At 43.7% G+C, this 16,297-nt stretch overlaps 1 protein-coding gene across 2 annotated transcripts in view; it reads right to left on the bottom strand.

Moving 5' to 3' along the window:
* Positions 1 to 16,297, bottom strand: part of VPS37C (VPS37C subunit of ESCRT-I) — a 91,791-nt gene that overhangs the window by 39,822 nt on the left and 35,672 nt on the right. For both annotated transcript variants that reach the window (XM_085651457.1, XM_085651459.1), the window contains 3 exons: positions 10,183 to 10,360; positions 7,055 to 7,163; positions 2,313 to 2,484 (listed from right to left, as the gene is read on the bottom strand). In XM_085651457.1, coding sequence (XP_085507583.1) covers positions 2,313 to 2,484; positions 7,055 to 7,147 — 265 coding nt within the window. In that variant the 5' untranslated portion in view covers positions 7,148 to 7,163; positions 10,183 to 10,360. The remainder of the gene's footprint in view (positions 1 to 2,312; positions 2,485 to 7,054; positions 7,164 to 10,182; positions 10,361 to 16,297) is intronic.

The following is a 16,297-nucleotide window of genomic DNA, read 5'->3' as shown; positions in this document are numbered from 1 at the left end:
AACTTTAGAAGGTTGCCACTCTGTTCCCCAAGTTTTCCAGTGGCCATTTACAGTTGCTGACCACAAGAGCAACTATAAACGGCCCTGCCCTCCTGGTCAGATGTGTGAATGACTCTCAGGAAAGGACACCATCTATAGTGAGGTGTTACCTCTCCCTGGCAGGAAGCCACACAAGGAGAGCCCAAAAGGCGAGCTTCAAAGGGGAAGCCACCTTTGAGAGGCAAGTGGTAGACACAAACGAGAGAGACTGCTCTTTTACTGGTAGACAGGTTGGCGTTGTGGACAGAGAGGGGGAAACAGTTTCCAAATTGTTTTTTCTGTGGGCATGTAGCCCCCCAGTATGACCAGCGCCTCACCAGTGTTAGATTGCCCGAATACAATTTTATAAAAATGTTGTCAAATGTTTTCATAGTTGCTACTAACCACAGAAGTTGCCAATGCTCATTTGCATTTTGGGTGAAAAGCAGTGATATGATTTACTCAATGTGTATCTCTAGAACCTGCAATGGATTTGGTTGTTTTGGGGTCTAAAAATGCATAAAAATAAGGGTTATTTTAATAAATTAGTGTTCCATTTCATTTGTGTCAGGTTTCTTTCATTTTCAATTGTTTTGATACTTATAAATGATTTGCACTTGTACCTTTGTTAAAGCCGGACTACTCAAAGCCACTGCTACTCCGGGTTGAGCTGACTGGACCCAAGAGGGTTTAATGAGTTTATTACACTATGAGGGGATGACGACAAAGTGGAAGTGTTCTGTCGCTACAGTGAAATACAGGTAAAATTTGTGCAACTGCCGAAAGGCTATAAGAAAATAAAAGCACTACTATTGCAAGGGCACAAACCTATCTTCTTGGTCCACAGCAGAAAGAAAGAATCCGAACCAGAGGCACCATTTTGATTTTGCAATCCTGTCAGAAGGTGGTCAAATGTCTAAGATGGGTCTGCATATTCCACCCTTCTTGGATAGGAGGAAATAAATAGCAGGATTAATACTCCTCACCTACTCTCTCGATGACACAACTGGCCAGGTACATATAGGCCTCCTGTACAGCAACCGAAGCATGGTCTATCGAAACATGTGCAGAGACAGTGTGCGGTGCAGAAGTGTGAAAGGTAGGCCACAGTACCTTTAAAACATCTGCATAGATCAGGCCAGCTGAAGAGAACAAATTCTTTGCAGATGTGTCAATACACTTGAATTGTTGGTCCAAAAAGTAAAAACGGAAAGGTATATGGATTCATCTTACGGCTTGACCCTTGTGCTACAAGGCTTTACAGAGTTCAGTACATAGTGAGGCATGATGGGTCAAAAGTAGCTGGTCTATGTCGCTTAGCCACAGATTGAGTAACTGGAAGGGTGAGCATGGCTTAGTCAAAGCAGCCATAAAAGAGTCCGCAAGTGCCTCAGTGAAGGGCAAGAATGGTCCTAATGAAGCCAGCTCTGGTTGGAGAATTTCAGTGAGTTAACTGGATTTTGCTTCTACTGTGGACATCTGTAGGTCCAGATTCACCACCGCCCTACACACTACAATTACAAAAGAGGCACTTTTGCGGGTTGGTGTACCAGCTGGAGATTCAAATTCTTTTTCTTGAGAGGTAACCAACTCACTAGCAATTTTTTTCAGGTTCAGACAGAGTACTGGTTCAGTTTAATGCAGGGAAGAATAAGTTGTCTGCTTCTCAACCACATCATGGGAGGCGTTTTACAGTCCTTGGACTATGCCAGAGTCTGTGCCAGTCATTTGCTTCCTACAATCATGGCACAGCTTGAAGCCTGTTATTGGAGTGCAGGGTGGAGGTGGACAGGTGACATTTTTCTTCTGTGGCAGTCTTGTGTTTTTTGAATCATCAGTAGACAAAGTGGGAACAGAGCTCTAGATTTTCATTGTAGGGCATGTGAAGGAACAGACATCAGCATGGAGGGGTGGCACCTACATGCGATTCCGCATCATCAGTTCCAGGGCGGTGCAAGGTCAGAGCAGAGTTAGATGGCGCCAACTAGCAGTGCACAGAAGCTATTGCTTTGAAGACTTCCAGATCCAGTCTGGTGGGAATATTCTACGGTCAGAAGTCTGCAGTTTTAAGTAGCTATTAGAAAGAATGTTCCAAACACTAAAGACAGGATAAAGCACCGCATGTGAATCTAAAGCAGGATAGTGTCTCTTACACCGGCTGATCCGGTAGGACTTTGTGAGGGTTCTTGAACTACTTCAGATATCAAGAGTACATTTTTGGGCTGATTCTGCTTGCACCCCAAGATCCCAGTGAGCCCAGTCTGAATCAGCTATAGTGAAGAAACTCTCCTTACCCAGCTTGGCCTTCTGCTGTTTGTAGTGTGCCGCAGCTTGCCCTAGGGCCTCGTATTTCTCCTGCAGGAGGAGACGGCCTGTGTCCAAGCGTGGCTGGAACGCAAGGTTCTCCTCAGCTTGCCTACGGTTCAAGGCCAGGTACATCTCCTTCTCCAGCTGCAGGCTCTGAAGCTGAATGAGGAATAAGAGATCAACAAGAGTTGAAGAAATGACAAACTGTAAGAGCTCCATTCCCTTGCTCAGTCCCACTTTCCCTCTATGGTATTTATTCACTTCTTCTCACCCCCTTTACTTCAGTAACAAACCTCTCACCTAAGAGCTCTCTGAACAGCTAGTGTCACTATAATTTACACACCATCTGGGCCGTGAATTAATCTGAGATCTCTGTTGATATCACTATCTCACTCTCTGGTTCGACCCCTGGTGCATACCAATACTTGTCGCATCCGCATGCTAGCTCCCTCTATACGGTTACATTAGAACGACTCCACATAGAGATATTAAGCACATTCATTAAACAATTCGCAATGTAGAACAAGTTACTTACTTTTGGTAATGATCTTTATGTTGGATATGTTATGTTAACTACCTCAAGATTCTTCACCTCCTTTATCATAAGAGGAGGGCAGTGGGACAAGGGGAGATCACAGTACCATATGCTCCGCAGCCAGCCCAGTGCGATTAAGATTATATGTGGGTGGTCTTAATCGCAGAACCCAAGGAATTAGGGGAAGCAAGTAGTGGCAAGAGAAGTCCCACAGACGTGGAATGATCATCCAAGATGACAGAGCAGATATGGGGAATGGGAGGTGGTATTTCCTGAAATTAATTTTCAGCCTTCCTCAGCAAAACTGAAGCACCCACAGTTCAGAGTGATCGACTGCTAGCAAGATAAATGAAAGGACACCCCCAACGCTACAGGCTTGGCATGCTCGCTCAAGGCCAGATAAAAGCCATGGTAGGTGGAGGAGAGGACTGCTGCTGCTGCTCTCCATGCCACGCCCGCTGCATCTTCTTGGGATACTGCAATGCCGGGAAGGTCCATGCCGCTGAAATAGCAGGCCCCAAAGAAGATCATATCCTGTGAACTGTCCGTACTGCTGATGAAACTGGCGTGCAGGAGATGCAGGCCCCAAGGATTGAGACAAAGCCCAATCTTGCTTGAAGCGATCCGCTTTTGCCCCAAAAAGGTTCACTCAATCTAGGGGCATTTTCATAAGACTTGCTTGGATAGCCTGTGAAAAGTCTGTAGAATGCGTCCAGGTATGCTGGTGGATGGTGATGACGGTGCCACAGAATCTACTGTGCTCGGAGCACAGCAAAGGATCCGCTTGGCCGGTCTTGCCCGCCCAACACACCTTCCACAAAATGGCTGCAAACATGGTCTGGAAGGTTTGGGACAGTCATCTGTGCCATTTCCAACAGGGCATAGGAGCCGCTGGCTCGGAGGCAAGGTGAATTCATGGAATAAATAGTGAAGCCCCCTGAAATGAAGACCTTCTAACTGCCTCTATCCCTCTTCGACTCTCTGCCCATATGGCTAGAAGGTAAAAACAACAACAACAAACAGGTTCTGTTTCAGGGAAGACAATTCCTGGACCACAAGACTCTCTGGAAGGGGATGCGCGGTGAAACCTTTTGGGGCCCCTAGAGCGGGACAAAGGCAGAGAGTGGCTTGGCGGCTCACCACAGGGATAGAAGATGGCTTACTCCACCTAACCAGAATACACCATTAAATGGGAGCAAAGTTTCAACTGAAGCAATGCCAGGTGTAGGATTTCTGTAAGGAGGTAATCTTTGTCCTCGTCCACAGTCAAAGACAACTCAAGGACTTCTGCGACTTAGCACAGCTGTAAATGAAGCAATTTCTATGCGAGCCCCAGAGGGATATTCAGGGCCACTGGCTTTCTGCCGGGCCAGGTAGTCACCAGCATCTGTCCCAGTGGGAGTGGGCTTGTACATACCCAGCACACTGCTGTCACTATTATTGTGGTAAACTATGTTCAGCATTTGACTGGGGTAAGAATCGGAGCCAAACAGCCACAATAGCCTACCAAAGTATTTATCACGAGGCAAGGGCCTGTGGGGAGGTTCCTTTTGGATAAAATGTTTTGCTGTGCATTGGCATCAGACTAAAATGGACTTCATCTATGGAAAAATTGCTATGTTTGTAGCAGATGTAAAGTCAGTTCTAGTGGAGTCAGGAACAGTGCTGGAGCAACCAGCAAGGTCTTCAGCAATAGAGGAGGGTCAGCCAGCGCTTGAATGGCACCAGAAAGAGTGGGGATTGATTGACAGGCACCGGGAAAAGAGTCACTGGTGTAAATCGAGATGGAGGCCGCCATAACAGAGTCTTGGGGACCGCATGTATATCTAAGGAACTAGGGTGGGTATAAGAGGTCCAGCATCAATTGTGTGAAAGCAGCGAGTGACAGGGTTTAAAGCCGAGATTTTCAGGGAAGACATCCCAGAAAACAAAGTAAATGTAAGTACTCGGTAGAAATAATGTTGAGTGTAACTTCTAATCATTGAAAGAAGTAAAAAATAAAAAAGGAACCAACAGCATGCCATGGTGATGCCTTATGCCATCTTTGTGATGTCATATGTGGGGGTAGATCTCACAGCCGAGCTAGAGCACCACCTATTGACACAGTTGCGCTATTTCAAGTTTCCAGATCCAGTCTGACATGTACAGGAGACTAAGTCAATTTTCAACCAGGCTTGAACATTTTTGACCACATTGTACTGTGGGACAATTAATGGCCTGGAGAAACTCACCACAATGTGGTCCCGGTTATCAGTGATCTGCTTCAGAAAACCTGGGTAGTGTTTATAATGAAGAAGCCTTCCTCCAACACTACGCTGATGTGGTACATTGGAAGTCTACGACAACATGCTTTAGTGCCCCTCAAGCTTTGAGTAAGAACAATACTCATTTATTGAATTGCAACCTACATTTTCTGCACAGATATTTGTAGACCATAAACCTAGGTACAGAGCAAGGTGGTCTTATCGTGTAGAGATATATTCTCAAATCAAAGGGTCATTCATTTTTTTTTTTTAAACATCGTTTCATTGAGGTTTTAAGAGGAAATGTGTAAGGGATTGGACAACCCACCCTTCTCTTCTTCAACACCTTATATTTAAAGCAACGTTTTTGAGCATTAATTGCTCAAAACTGCTGAGCAGATTTACACCAATACACAAAAAGCACTCTTTTTTTGGGCAAAGATCTAGCTCTCAAATTTGGAGTAACTATGTTCAGCAGTTTAGGCGGTAGCTGTGTCCAAAGTTCCTATGGTAAAATGAATGAGGAAAACTTGTTTTGGGACACCCCTTATTTCTTGCCCCTCGCTTGACGGATCACCCTGAAACTTTCTGTGCGCAAACTAGTCAATAAATAAAACATTTTAGGAAAGTTTTGCGGAGATTCGCCAAACGGTACTAAAGTTATTAGCAACGCAGAAAAATGCATTTCCTATGGAAACATGATCCTAACTATAACTAACCAATGGCAACTGCCAATGGGATGGATGGAGATGTATATATATCATGCATTGCCTTTAAAACGCATGCCTTTATCACGAATATGCATTTACTGTGTATTCCTTTACAATGCAAGTTAAGTATTTTTAAGGTAATTGTACCCAAATACTTACCTTAAATATACTTAACTTGCATTGTAAAGGTATACATGGAAAACGCATATTCATGGTAAAGGCATGCGTTTTAAAAGCAATGCATGGTGAAGGAAAGTGGTAATAGCACGGCATGGTAAGGGCATTGCGTGGTTAAGGCTGCTTTCCCCACTATGCCAACAGGCACTGCTTAGCCGAGAGATTGTAAATCTATTTACCACCATTACCCTAATACTACATCATCTTCTTTAAAGGGTAATTAAACTTATTTATTTACAGCAAATATATTACTGAATGTATGCAATTACATTCATAACCATAGTCTTTAAATTATATTTAGTGTAATGTAATTAAAAATTAAGTAATCTTTGTCGACCCTAAACCTATTGCTCAATTGATTTAAATAAAATAAAATTTAAAAAAAACATTAAAACTAAGTCAAACCCTCAATTTTTTTACATTAAATATCTTTCAAGAAGCAATTCATGATAAAATTGCTAAACCTTATGGGCAAATAAAATAATTATCCATAACCTTACCAAAATACTAACCGTGACCCCAAATGAATTTAGATGAATTTAAATCAAAGAAAATGTAAACACATTTTTCCAACAAAAGCAAACTAAAACCATAATGCTAGATTAAAATAAATAATTTAACCTAGTCGTTTTAACTTAAACCCTTAAATACAATTCAAATGACCCTTAATGCAAAGCCTAATCCCTACTTAAATTAATCTACGCATTAGTGTTCTTTATTTTAATTATTAAAAGAATCCTTAAATGAAATAATAACTTTTTTATTAAATATGTGTTACTGGAGCGATGTAATGGTAATCTGTGTAGTTGCTACGTTGATGTAGTAGATGTGCATCCTGCTGGGACTCCTGCTGGGACTCAAGACTTAAACAATATTCCAATTTGGTTAGAAATGCCAAAGTTACAATGGGTTTGTCATAGCACTATTGTTAGTTCTGCTTCCTGTTATTCCATCAATCTTCTCAACGACATGGACATCTCTTCATCAGCTCCTGCAAGTGACCCTCTACGTTTTTAATTTTGAGCCTCTCTAGTTCTCTGTAACACAGAAGGACTTTACTTTACCTCCTGGGACTCCAGGGTGAGGCGATCCATGCGCTCTGGATCGTCCTGCATATCCCGCAGCTCCTCCACACTCATGTCCCGTAGAGATTCCATGCCTTATCAGGTGATCCTGTAGTACGGGAAAAAACAAAGTTGCCCTTTCAGAAATCCCATTTGTTGAATTGAGAACCCGGTCATTCCCAGAGCCCTCTTGCATGTTTTTGTCCTTACCACTGGTTTTCCTTAGTTCACAAATAGAAGCCCATGCCCTTCCCCTCTCACATGGTTGTAGGTTGTTGCCATGGTCGCGCTTTTCCTTCAATGACCAGGGAACCCTGCTCTCCCTATTGAACAGGTCAGTCTGCCCTTACCATCGGCATTAGGCCTGGGTGGAGTTGACTGAGCTCCGCGTAGAAGTGACCCAAAAAAAACTCCTCCACGCGGAGTTCCGCAAGCTGCAGAGCATGTTAGGTTGCGCCGTTCAAAGCTATTTTTTAGCGACAGGTGTTTGTCCCGCGCTGGGAAATCAGCACAAATGGCACTATGAGCAGCGCAAGAGTGCAAAGCTAGTTTCTGCCACTCGAGTAGATTTTCTTCTTGAGCGGCAGCTTCCTCAACGTGAATGGAAGGTTTCTCAACACGTGTGGTAGCGGCCATCCCACCCACGTTGAGAAATCTCACCGGGAGGTGGACTGGAGTAAGATTTTCCTCGCTCGCCAACTTAACGTTGGTGAGTGAGGAAAAAACCGGCTACACGGAGTTTAACACCCAGGCCTAACCGGCATGTCGTGTCTTCAAAGAGAACCCTTTTATTCTCACCTTACGTTAGTATGTCATTGTTACTGGTGTATTTTCTTTCAAAGAACCCTGCTCTTCTCCGCTCTGCTGTTAATAGGTTTTTACCGCCAGCATGTACTTCATTCACACACTAAGAACCTCTCTCATCCCAAAGTGGACGCTGGTATGTACCAAACCATTAAAAGTTGCAATTAAGGGTCTTAGGGATCGCAAATGCCACAAATGGGTGTTCAGATGTGTGTCATCAAGGTGGAAAGCTTCGTCATCAAGGTGAAAGCTTCTGTAGAACCAGTTACTTCACACTCCTAAAAGCTGTTTTCATTATTTTTATGCTACTACTGCAGTTAAGGAAGTACAGAGGGTTTGACAAGATAAACATCTTGGATGCCAATCATGAACAGCACTAGCAAGAATACGCAACGTCCTGCTGCTCCAACAGCTCTGCCGAACCACAAACCATGACCTCTCTCACTGTCCTTCCAATGTCCAAGCTAAACGTTCAAGCGGATAGTGCCAATCTGTCACAGGCAGCCAAATGACTGATCACAAACATGAGTTGAAGCTGGTGGCCCTGGCTCCACTACCCAAATCCAAATACGAACAGGTTCCTAAAGAAAAGCGAAGGTGGAACAAACCGCACATACCTAAAAACTCACAGCAGGCATCCCCTTTTTCACAGATGCGAATTAAATATGTTTGAAAAACAAAAAGCAATTGCAACGATTTGCCAATAAGAACTGGCTCATTCTAGAAACCAGAAGTGAAAAAACATGCACACGCAATGTCCTCCAGCCTCGCTCATCTTAATTTTCTAATGGCACTACCAGGTTGTGTAATTTAGTGCAGTTACAGAACTTTCTACCAAGTCACCTCTGACCCAGGCTGATGGTGAACATAACAACATAGGGAAATGACTTGGGATGCCAAACAAGGTGGAGGCTTAGACCTGGAGCTAATCCACTCAAGGATGTTTTTATGCCATCTTTTGAAGAATTAAACCATAAAATGACTGCAAAGGCATCAAAACAAATACGGATTGAGTCACAGCTTGGAAAATAAAAAGTAATGCAGTGAGAGAAACGACTGAAATGTTGATATCCAGTGTCAGGAAATGGATTAAGTGCCATAATCTGTACCAGATAACAAATGCATCAATGAGAAGAAACCCAAACAATAGAAACTATATGAAAAGACAGATGCCAAGCAGTCCCAAGCATTGGCAAAGCCAACAGGTTTCACTTTGTAGGCCCATGAATTATGGAAATGCAGTGAAACACTGGCCTCCCCACTAAAATAAACAACAAAAAAAAACAAAAGTGTAGCGGTTGCAGCTCGCTTCACTCTGTAGGTCAAACATGCATCGCCACACATGCGCACAACTACAGAATGACGCAGGCACTATTTACTTTTTCTTTTTTTAATTGAACAATGTAAAATGGCGTAAAGCACTTAGCTAGGCAAATAAAAATAAATACAATTTTGAGCGCACAAAAGTGCTTTTCTTGTTGGCTAACGTCCAGCAGCAAATGGTAATTTAAAATTAAATGGCTACGAGGGGTGGACAACACCAAAGAAGCAAGTGGAGGGAAGCCAACAGTGAGTGTGGGTGGTAAAATTAAAAAAAAGTTGAATTGGGGAAAGAGTACAAGCAGCACATGAGGGAGAAAGAGAGCAACATTGAGCGTGGGACGTTTATAGGGGGAGAAGCAGAGTAGAGAAAGAGCAGCACAAGGGAGAAAGCAATACAAAGAGGGGGATTGTATTTGATGGGGAAGAAGCACACAAGGAGAGTGAGAAAAAACATCCACTCAATGCTTCACGAAAAAGAAAGTAAGTAGTTCCCTGTAAGTGAGCAGAACTATGGTTCAAGCAGCTAATCAAAAGGATGGTAAAGAGACTACGCTCCAAGGGAGGAGAAAAAGATGGTAGATTAAGGAAAGTCCTCAAATATGAAAAGAAAAGAAAAGCAAATGAGAGTGAATACAAAGCCAATCGAGGGAGGGTATGGGCGGACTCTAAGCCCGCTGTTAGATATATAATTTATGTATGTCTTTTGCAACAAGACAACTAACAAGCATTGGCATAGCCACTGGGTCTCACTTTCGGGACCTTGTAAGTATTTAGTTATGCAGCACAATATCCTAAGTACAACAACATTAACTGTTGCATGGTTGAACACTTATAAGGTCCCAAAGGCGGGACCTATTGGCTATGCCAATGCTTATTTTAGATCTTGCCTAAGGACAGCTTTATTGTTTTCACCGACTGTTATGTAAAGTAAGGCACTCCAAAAACATTCTTATATTTAGCTGAATGCTTTTAATGGCTTATAAATCGGTCATATTACTTACGACTTAGGCTGTCCCAATGTAGATAATACAAACATGCAAGCGCCAGTATTTCCAAGGTCGCAGAGGTTGAAAGACTATCGTCGAATCAAATCGGTCTCCTGTAGCTTCTGCAGATGCACGCATCAAGCGCCGACTCCACATTATATGAAGTCACGTGCCAACAGTTTCCTTCAGTCGTCTTTAGAATTGATAAGAGAAACAAGCACACAATTAGTAATAGGTAGATAGCCTTTATGATTTGCATCTTTGAGTAACATGTCAATCATTTTTCATTTATGGCTTCATGCTACCAGGGGGAACAGTAGTACCTTGTCTGCCCATTTTTCCCAAAAGCAAACTTTTGTGGGGAATCCAGTCACCTCACATATGCACCTCTCTAGTTCCACCCAGTGGCCGCCTGAGGAACACTTGTACATGTACGCGCAAGATTCAGCATTCGGTGTTCCTTAAAATGTGGCACAGCGAATGCAGCAGCGGTTTGGAAAACAACATCAAGCTGCAGGAAAGAGCATGTTTCTCAACTCCAGACGATATGACATTTTAAGTTTATTAGTATAGTTTTAATACAGAGTTTCAAAAGAAAGAGTTGCAACATGAAATCAAGGCTGCTGGTTTTGAAGGGAGCATCCTCGTCACTAGACTTTACCTTCAGGCAGTATGTGTAGAAATGTATAACATAATAAAAACAAGCATGCATGCCTCAAGTTAAAAAAAAAAAGCGCGAGAGTGGTGCACGCGAAAGCACTTAATGAGCCATGATGGCGCGTAACTAAAAAAAAATAATAATTAAACAAAAAAAAAAAAAAAGGCACGTCTGCTGGCGAGTGGTGTGCAATGTGCGTGCACCATGACGAGAGAGGAAAGCCAGATGGTGCCTCCACTCGTCATTGTGCGCGTAACCGCACGGGCTATGCCACCCAAAAAGCTGTGGTCACATTTCTAAAGCCCCCACTCACTAAATGTCTCGCCAGACCAGCGCATGCGCTGGCTCGGGCGAGACCTAAAACCGTACTTGTAGGTGCAACCTAAATTGGGAGATACTTAGTACAACTGTGCACTAGAGAATGACTGATCAACCTTGCATCCTCCATTCCTTCCCCACTGTTTCCCGATTAACAGGCAAAGCATTGTCCTGTGGGACATGTTCATACAGATGGCCACCACCTGCTCCTAGTCTCTAAATAGTTAAGTTGCTTCTCGGACACAGTGGCAGTCGTTACAGAGATGTCCTCATTTTTTAAGTATCTGCAGCACTCCTCTATATTTAAAACATTTCAAGGCACCAAAACTATCATCTCTGCATGAAGCAGACCAAACACATTCTATTTTGTCTTGAAAAATATTCAAGTATTATCCTTACTGCATTATGTCAAACTAAAAATTTTTTTTTTAAAAACACGGCTTCCTCATTGCAGGCCTTTTTAGGTCTCGGCTAGTGAAGGCTGTGCTTGCGCAGTCTCGCTCGCGAGATTTAATGTTTTTCAGAAATGGGGCTTGAACCCGCCCCTCTTCTCCATTGGCTGGCCTCTTAAATGCTGGTCAGCCATTGGAGAAGAGCTTTGTCTCTCAAAACAAGCCCTCTCTTTTTCAGATTCGGGGGCGTGTTTTGTCGCATCTTTCTCTTTTTTTTAGTCCCTGCCCCTTTTACGCGTGGTGGACGTGTTTTTTTTTTTTTTTTTACCATCGGAAGGTTCGCCCATTTTGTGCGTGGTCGGAACCGAGCGGGACGTGGGGCCGCCTCTTCCTTCCTGCAAGGCTGATCTCTGCGTTTCCTGGCGCTCGAGGACGTGTGGCAGATAAGTAACCGGACTCTCCGACACGACTGGCTGGCTCCGACACGCTATTTTATTTGATATGTGGGCGATGCTAAAGTGCAAATATGTTATATTTTAACTACAGCCCACTTGCCAACTTTATAAATTTAAGTTGATGCATGTTGTGTTCTCTGCATCTGCATATCGTGGCATGGATGTCCTGGAATAGAATACTGATCCTCTGTATCCTTCACTCCAAGTGTGCTGTTTAGCATCTTGCTCATGGCAGGTCAGACTGCTCTGAAGATCCCGTTCGCGTGCCCCCCATAAATGTCTCCTTGCAGCGTTGTGCTCAATGGTGTCCACGTCAGTCGGACACGCCCTAGGTAGGTTCAGATCCCCTTTATATAAAGCCATTTAGTTTACATCGATGATGGTACGCGAGTAAGAATACACACGGAGTCTCGGTTTGCGGGAGGGAACAGGCATACTAACCGACACAAAAGCAAAATACGGAAGTATACATTGAATGGACATATAGATCCACGTGCATTTTCCCCGAGCAGTTAATACGGAAATGCCTTCATATGGAGTTCATTGCATCACTTGATTCATTTCATTATGGTATTGGTAGTATATTTTATCGTCAGTAGTGATTGCCAGGATTATTCTGAAATGTTAAATGATAATGTTTCAACCCTGATTTACACTATTTGGGTAGTGTTTAACATTTCTCAAAATGTTGCAGAATTTAACTATAGCCGTACATTGGTGAATTAGCCTCCTGGTTTGGGGAAAGTTGATTTTTTTTCTGAATAGTCTTGAGAATATTGTTGAGTAGTAAATTAGCCTTCTTTGCACATGTTAAACATCTGGCAGGCGGCAGAGAATTAACAGGACTCTGTCTTTTCCTTCTTACTTAGAGAAGTAAAATACAGTGTCCGCTTCTGCTCTGCCGCTTCAGCTGCCCCCCCACTCTTTCCCCTCCTCCTCACCCCTCTCCAGCAGTGTTTTGTACAGCGCCTTCAACGCACACAGGGCCGGCTTTAGTGCCTGTGGCGCCCTGTGCGACAATGCTTCAGCTGCCCCCCCCCACTCTTTCATTCTTCCCTCTCTTTCTGTCTAGCAGTTCTTCTCTTACTGAAAACCTTGACTTCAAGATGGAGTTCTCACTCTCTTTCCTCTACTTTCTTTTATTTGCTCCCCTGTGAAATGGATACAAAAAAAAGAAAATCATTTTTGCTGGAAATTTATTTTAATTCTAAGGTGCAGCATCTGGAATAAAAGGTTAAAAATATGAAAAAAAATTAAATAAAGTAAGCCAGTGGTAGCAAACTGGCCAGATTGATTTTATTCACACCCAAACACATTAGCGCCACTTTTACAGAGTTTGCCAGTGAAGCGCTATTTTTTTTTCTTGTCTTTGTTTTCCCTGGGCTTGCAACTAGTGCACCAATCCTGGAGGTACTGCAAAGTGTGGATTGGAAAACAAAATGTGTACTGCGGCTCTGCGTCCAGGATGTGGTCTTTTTACCATACTGCTAACGTTTTGTAAGGATATCAGCAATGGACATTGAAATGGGACCATTCAAGGCCCCTTTCAGGCAAAAGCACTCACTGATTTCTGAATAGTGATTGTAAAAGCGTTAAGGTAACAATGTTGTTCCTGCTTGCATTTCACATGGTTTGCTAAATTTTGCATTCCCCTATGAGTGTTTGCTTTTTCCAGGATAATGTTACTTTTTTTTGTAGGCCTCATATTGCTCTTGTCTATTGCGTCATTTAAATTGAGCCTCATCCAGGTGTTTATAGCCGGCAGCAATTGAGTTGTAGTTGAAGGCAGTGTGAGTTTTTCTCAGTGGGAAAGTATGGTGTCCAGTGGGGGAGACTATGTGGCACTATGGCCAGAGCTGCTGAATTTGGAACTGGGGAACCAGGTTCAGCCTTAATAACCAGTCCACCAGACGACTCTCCTGAGAGAGCACAATCCCATGCTAGACCTTAGAAGGCTTCGCAAGACCTTAGAAGCGCTGGTGTCTTAGCACTAGCAGGTGGACCCTAGCACTGGCAAGTCTGGGTTAACCTTCAAGGTTGGTCCACCACAATCCATACTGAAGTTCACCTCCAGTCTTGCTAGCAGGCCTATGAAGCAGCACAGCCAAGAACAACAGTGACTCTGTCACTGAGGTCACAGGACCCTTGAGAAGGGCCAGCTCTAGGGCAGTGCAACCGGTGTGACCGGGCGCTGACTTTGTGTGGAGACATTAGGTTTGCAAGTAAATTAAGGTTTTAAAAGTCCTGCCCTCCAGCAATTTTCGGCAACAATAAAAAGGTCATGATGGTGTTTAATGTTCTTCCTAGAGAGAGATCGGAGTTTTGTCTAGGGGAAGTTTGGACTCCTGGAAAGGTAGCACATAGGGTTAATATACCTGCAGCAAAGAACATGTACCATGCAGATCACAAAGTGCACATAATGTAAATAGGTCAGTGGGCTACTGCGTGTGTGTGTGTGTGTGTGTGTGTGTGTAGGTGGCTCTATTTGTGTGTGGGTTGCTCTATGTGAGTGGCTCTGTGTGTGTGGCTGTGTGTGGGTGGCTGTGTGTGGGTGCAAATGCAATAGGACTCGCATTTGAGAGTGATTAAGCTATTGACATTGTAAATAACAATGCCGTTTCTTTAAATGTTTTAAAAACAAAAACAAACAAAAATAAGGTCATGAGCAATGCCAATAGCTCTAACTTTAACAATGCCGAGACCATTGTATTGTAAATGCTTGTTTAATCCGGATAAGGCTCATTCAGAGTGCTTACAAAGGAACAAGTGTCACATTTACAAAACAGCAGGAATCTTGCTCCCAGTGGCCTCTAGACACGGTGCTACATATAGTATACACACAGGCGTTGGACTAGGCTAGAAGCTAAAAGAAGGAAAAAGGCAAAAAAAGCATTGGCAAAGCCAATGTTTCTTTGCCATGTTGAAACATGGTTGAAAGTAAAGAAAAAAAGCTGAATATGAGAGCCAGCATGGACCGTGTCATTGTGTTTTTTGCTGCACTTCAGCCAGCGTCGCTGTACAATATGGCTAGAAAAACACTGACAACGCACAGGTCTCGCATAGGCGAGACCAATTGGATTTGCCATGCTGGTTTTATTTTTATTAATATTTGATTTCTGGCCTAAAAATGTAACGGCTGAGAGTGTTAATTAGACCCCCCAGATTATTGGGGCATGAATTAGCACATTTAACGGCATAAATATGGGAATTTTGCAGCATTTTTTGCGGCACGTTACTTTGTAATTTTTTCAAACACCAAACGCAGCGATCTTATTTTTATGAGTTATTTTGCTGCAGCAACATCACAGCATCGGCTGCGATGGTGAGGAGCCCGGTGGAAGCACTCGAGGCGAAGGGTCCGGCCCGCTCCCGGGGACGACGCGCCTTGCGGGAGGCGAGCTGCCATTGGGTAACTCTGGCCTCTCTCTTGGCCGCGCACAGAGGAAGCCTGCCGGCCGGGCGTACAGAGATAAATAATCGGAAGCCACGGTCCCCCGGCCCACACTAACAAAGCCTGGAGACAGAGCGGGCTCTGTTAATTTACTGAAAACGTGGCAGTGGTAGAGCGGAGTACCCGTGCCCCCCTCCCCCGATCTAACATCTCAATGCTGGCATGATACTTGCTCCCCAAATACAGAAGTTACAAACACTGGCTTTCAGGACCCGTAGGAGGCCTGACTGCCATTCACGCTAACACAGTGCAGCTGACTGAACCACATGGCGAGGCCTCATCATCTCAAAGCATGCACCTTACAATAGCCCCTGCATCTTAATAACTATGACCGTCTCCTGATGAACAGAACTGACCAGTAAGCAACCAGAGTAGAATGTCCCCCAGAGGGGGTGATACTGGGCTATCCTCTTGATTCTCCGTCTCATCAGGTCTACCTACTATCCATATCGTGCAATTGTGCACTCCCTTCCTGGTCAACATGGGCAGGACGTATGGGAAACAAACCAAGATCCCATTTGAGGCACGTAAAACGTCCCAGACCCAAACGGACGACCACACGGAGTCTGAGTCTCCCGACAGTCAAGATGAGGACTGGAAATCAATATTGCTTAACTATGAAAAGTAGCCTTACATCAATTGATGCAAAAATCGATGTCATGAACTCTCGTATGGACGCTATAGTACACAAAATAGAAAAACATGACCGCAGGATTGGAGGCAGAAAACAGAATCTCTGAGATGGAAGATGGCGCCTCAAGCAGTAAGAGCAGATATCACAGATGGATCGATTACTGAACGTCATCGCAGCTAAAAACTAAGTTTTAGAGGCGCATTCCCGGCGGAACAATGTGCA

Source organism: Triturus cristatus, chromosome 4_1, assembly GCF_964204655.1.
Source record: "Triturus cristatus chromosome 4_1, aTriCri1.1, whole genome shotgun sequence".
NCBI classification, from domain to species: Eukaryota; Metazoa; Chordata; class Amphibia; order Caudata; family Salamandridae; genus Triturus; species Triturus cristatus.
This window is presented reverse-complemented; position numbering and strand designations above follow the sequence as displayed.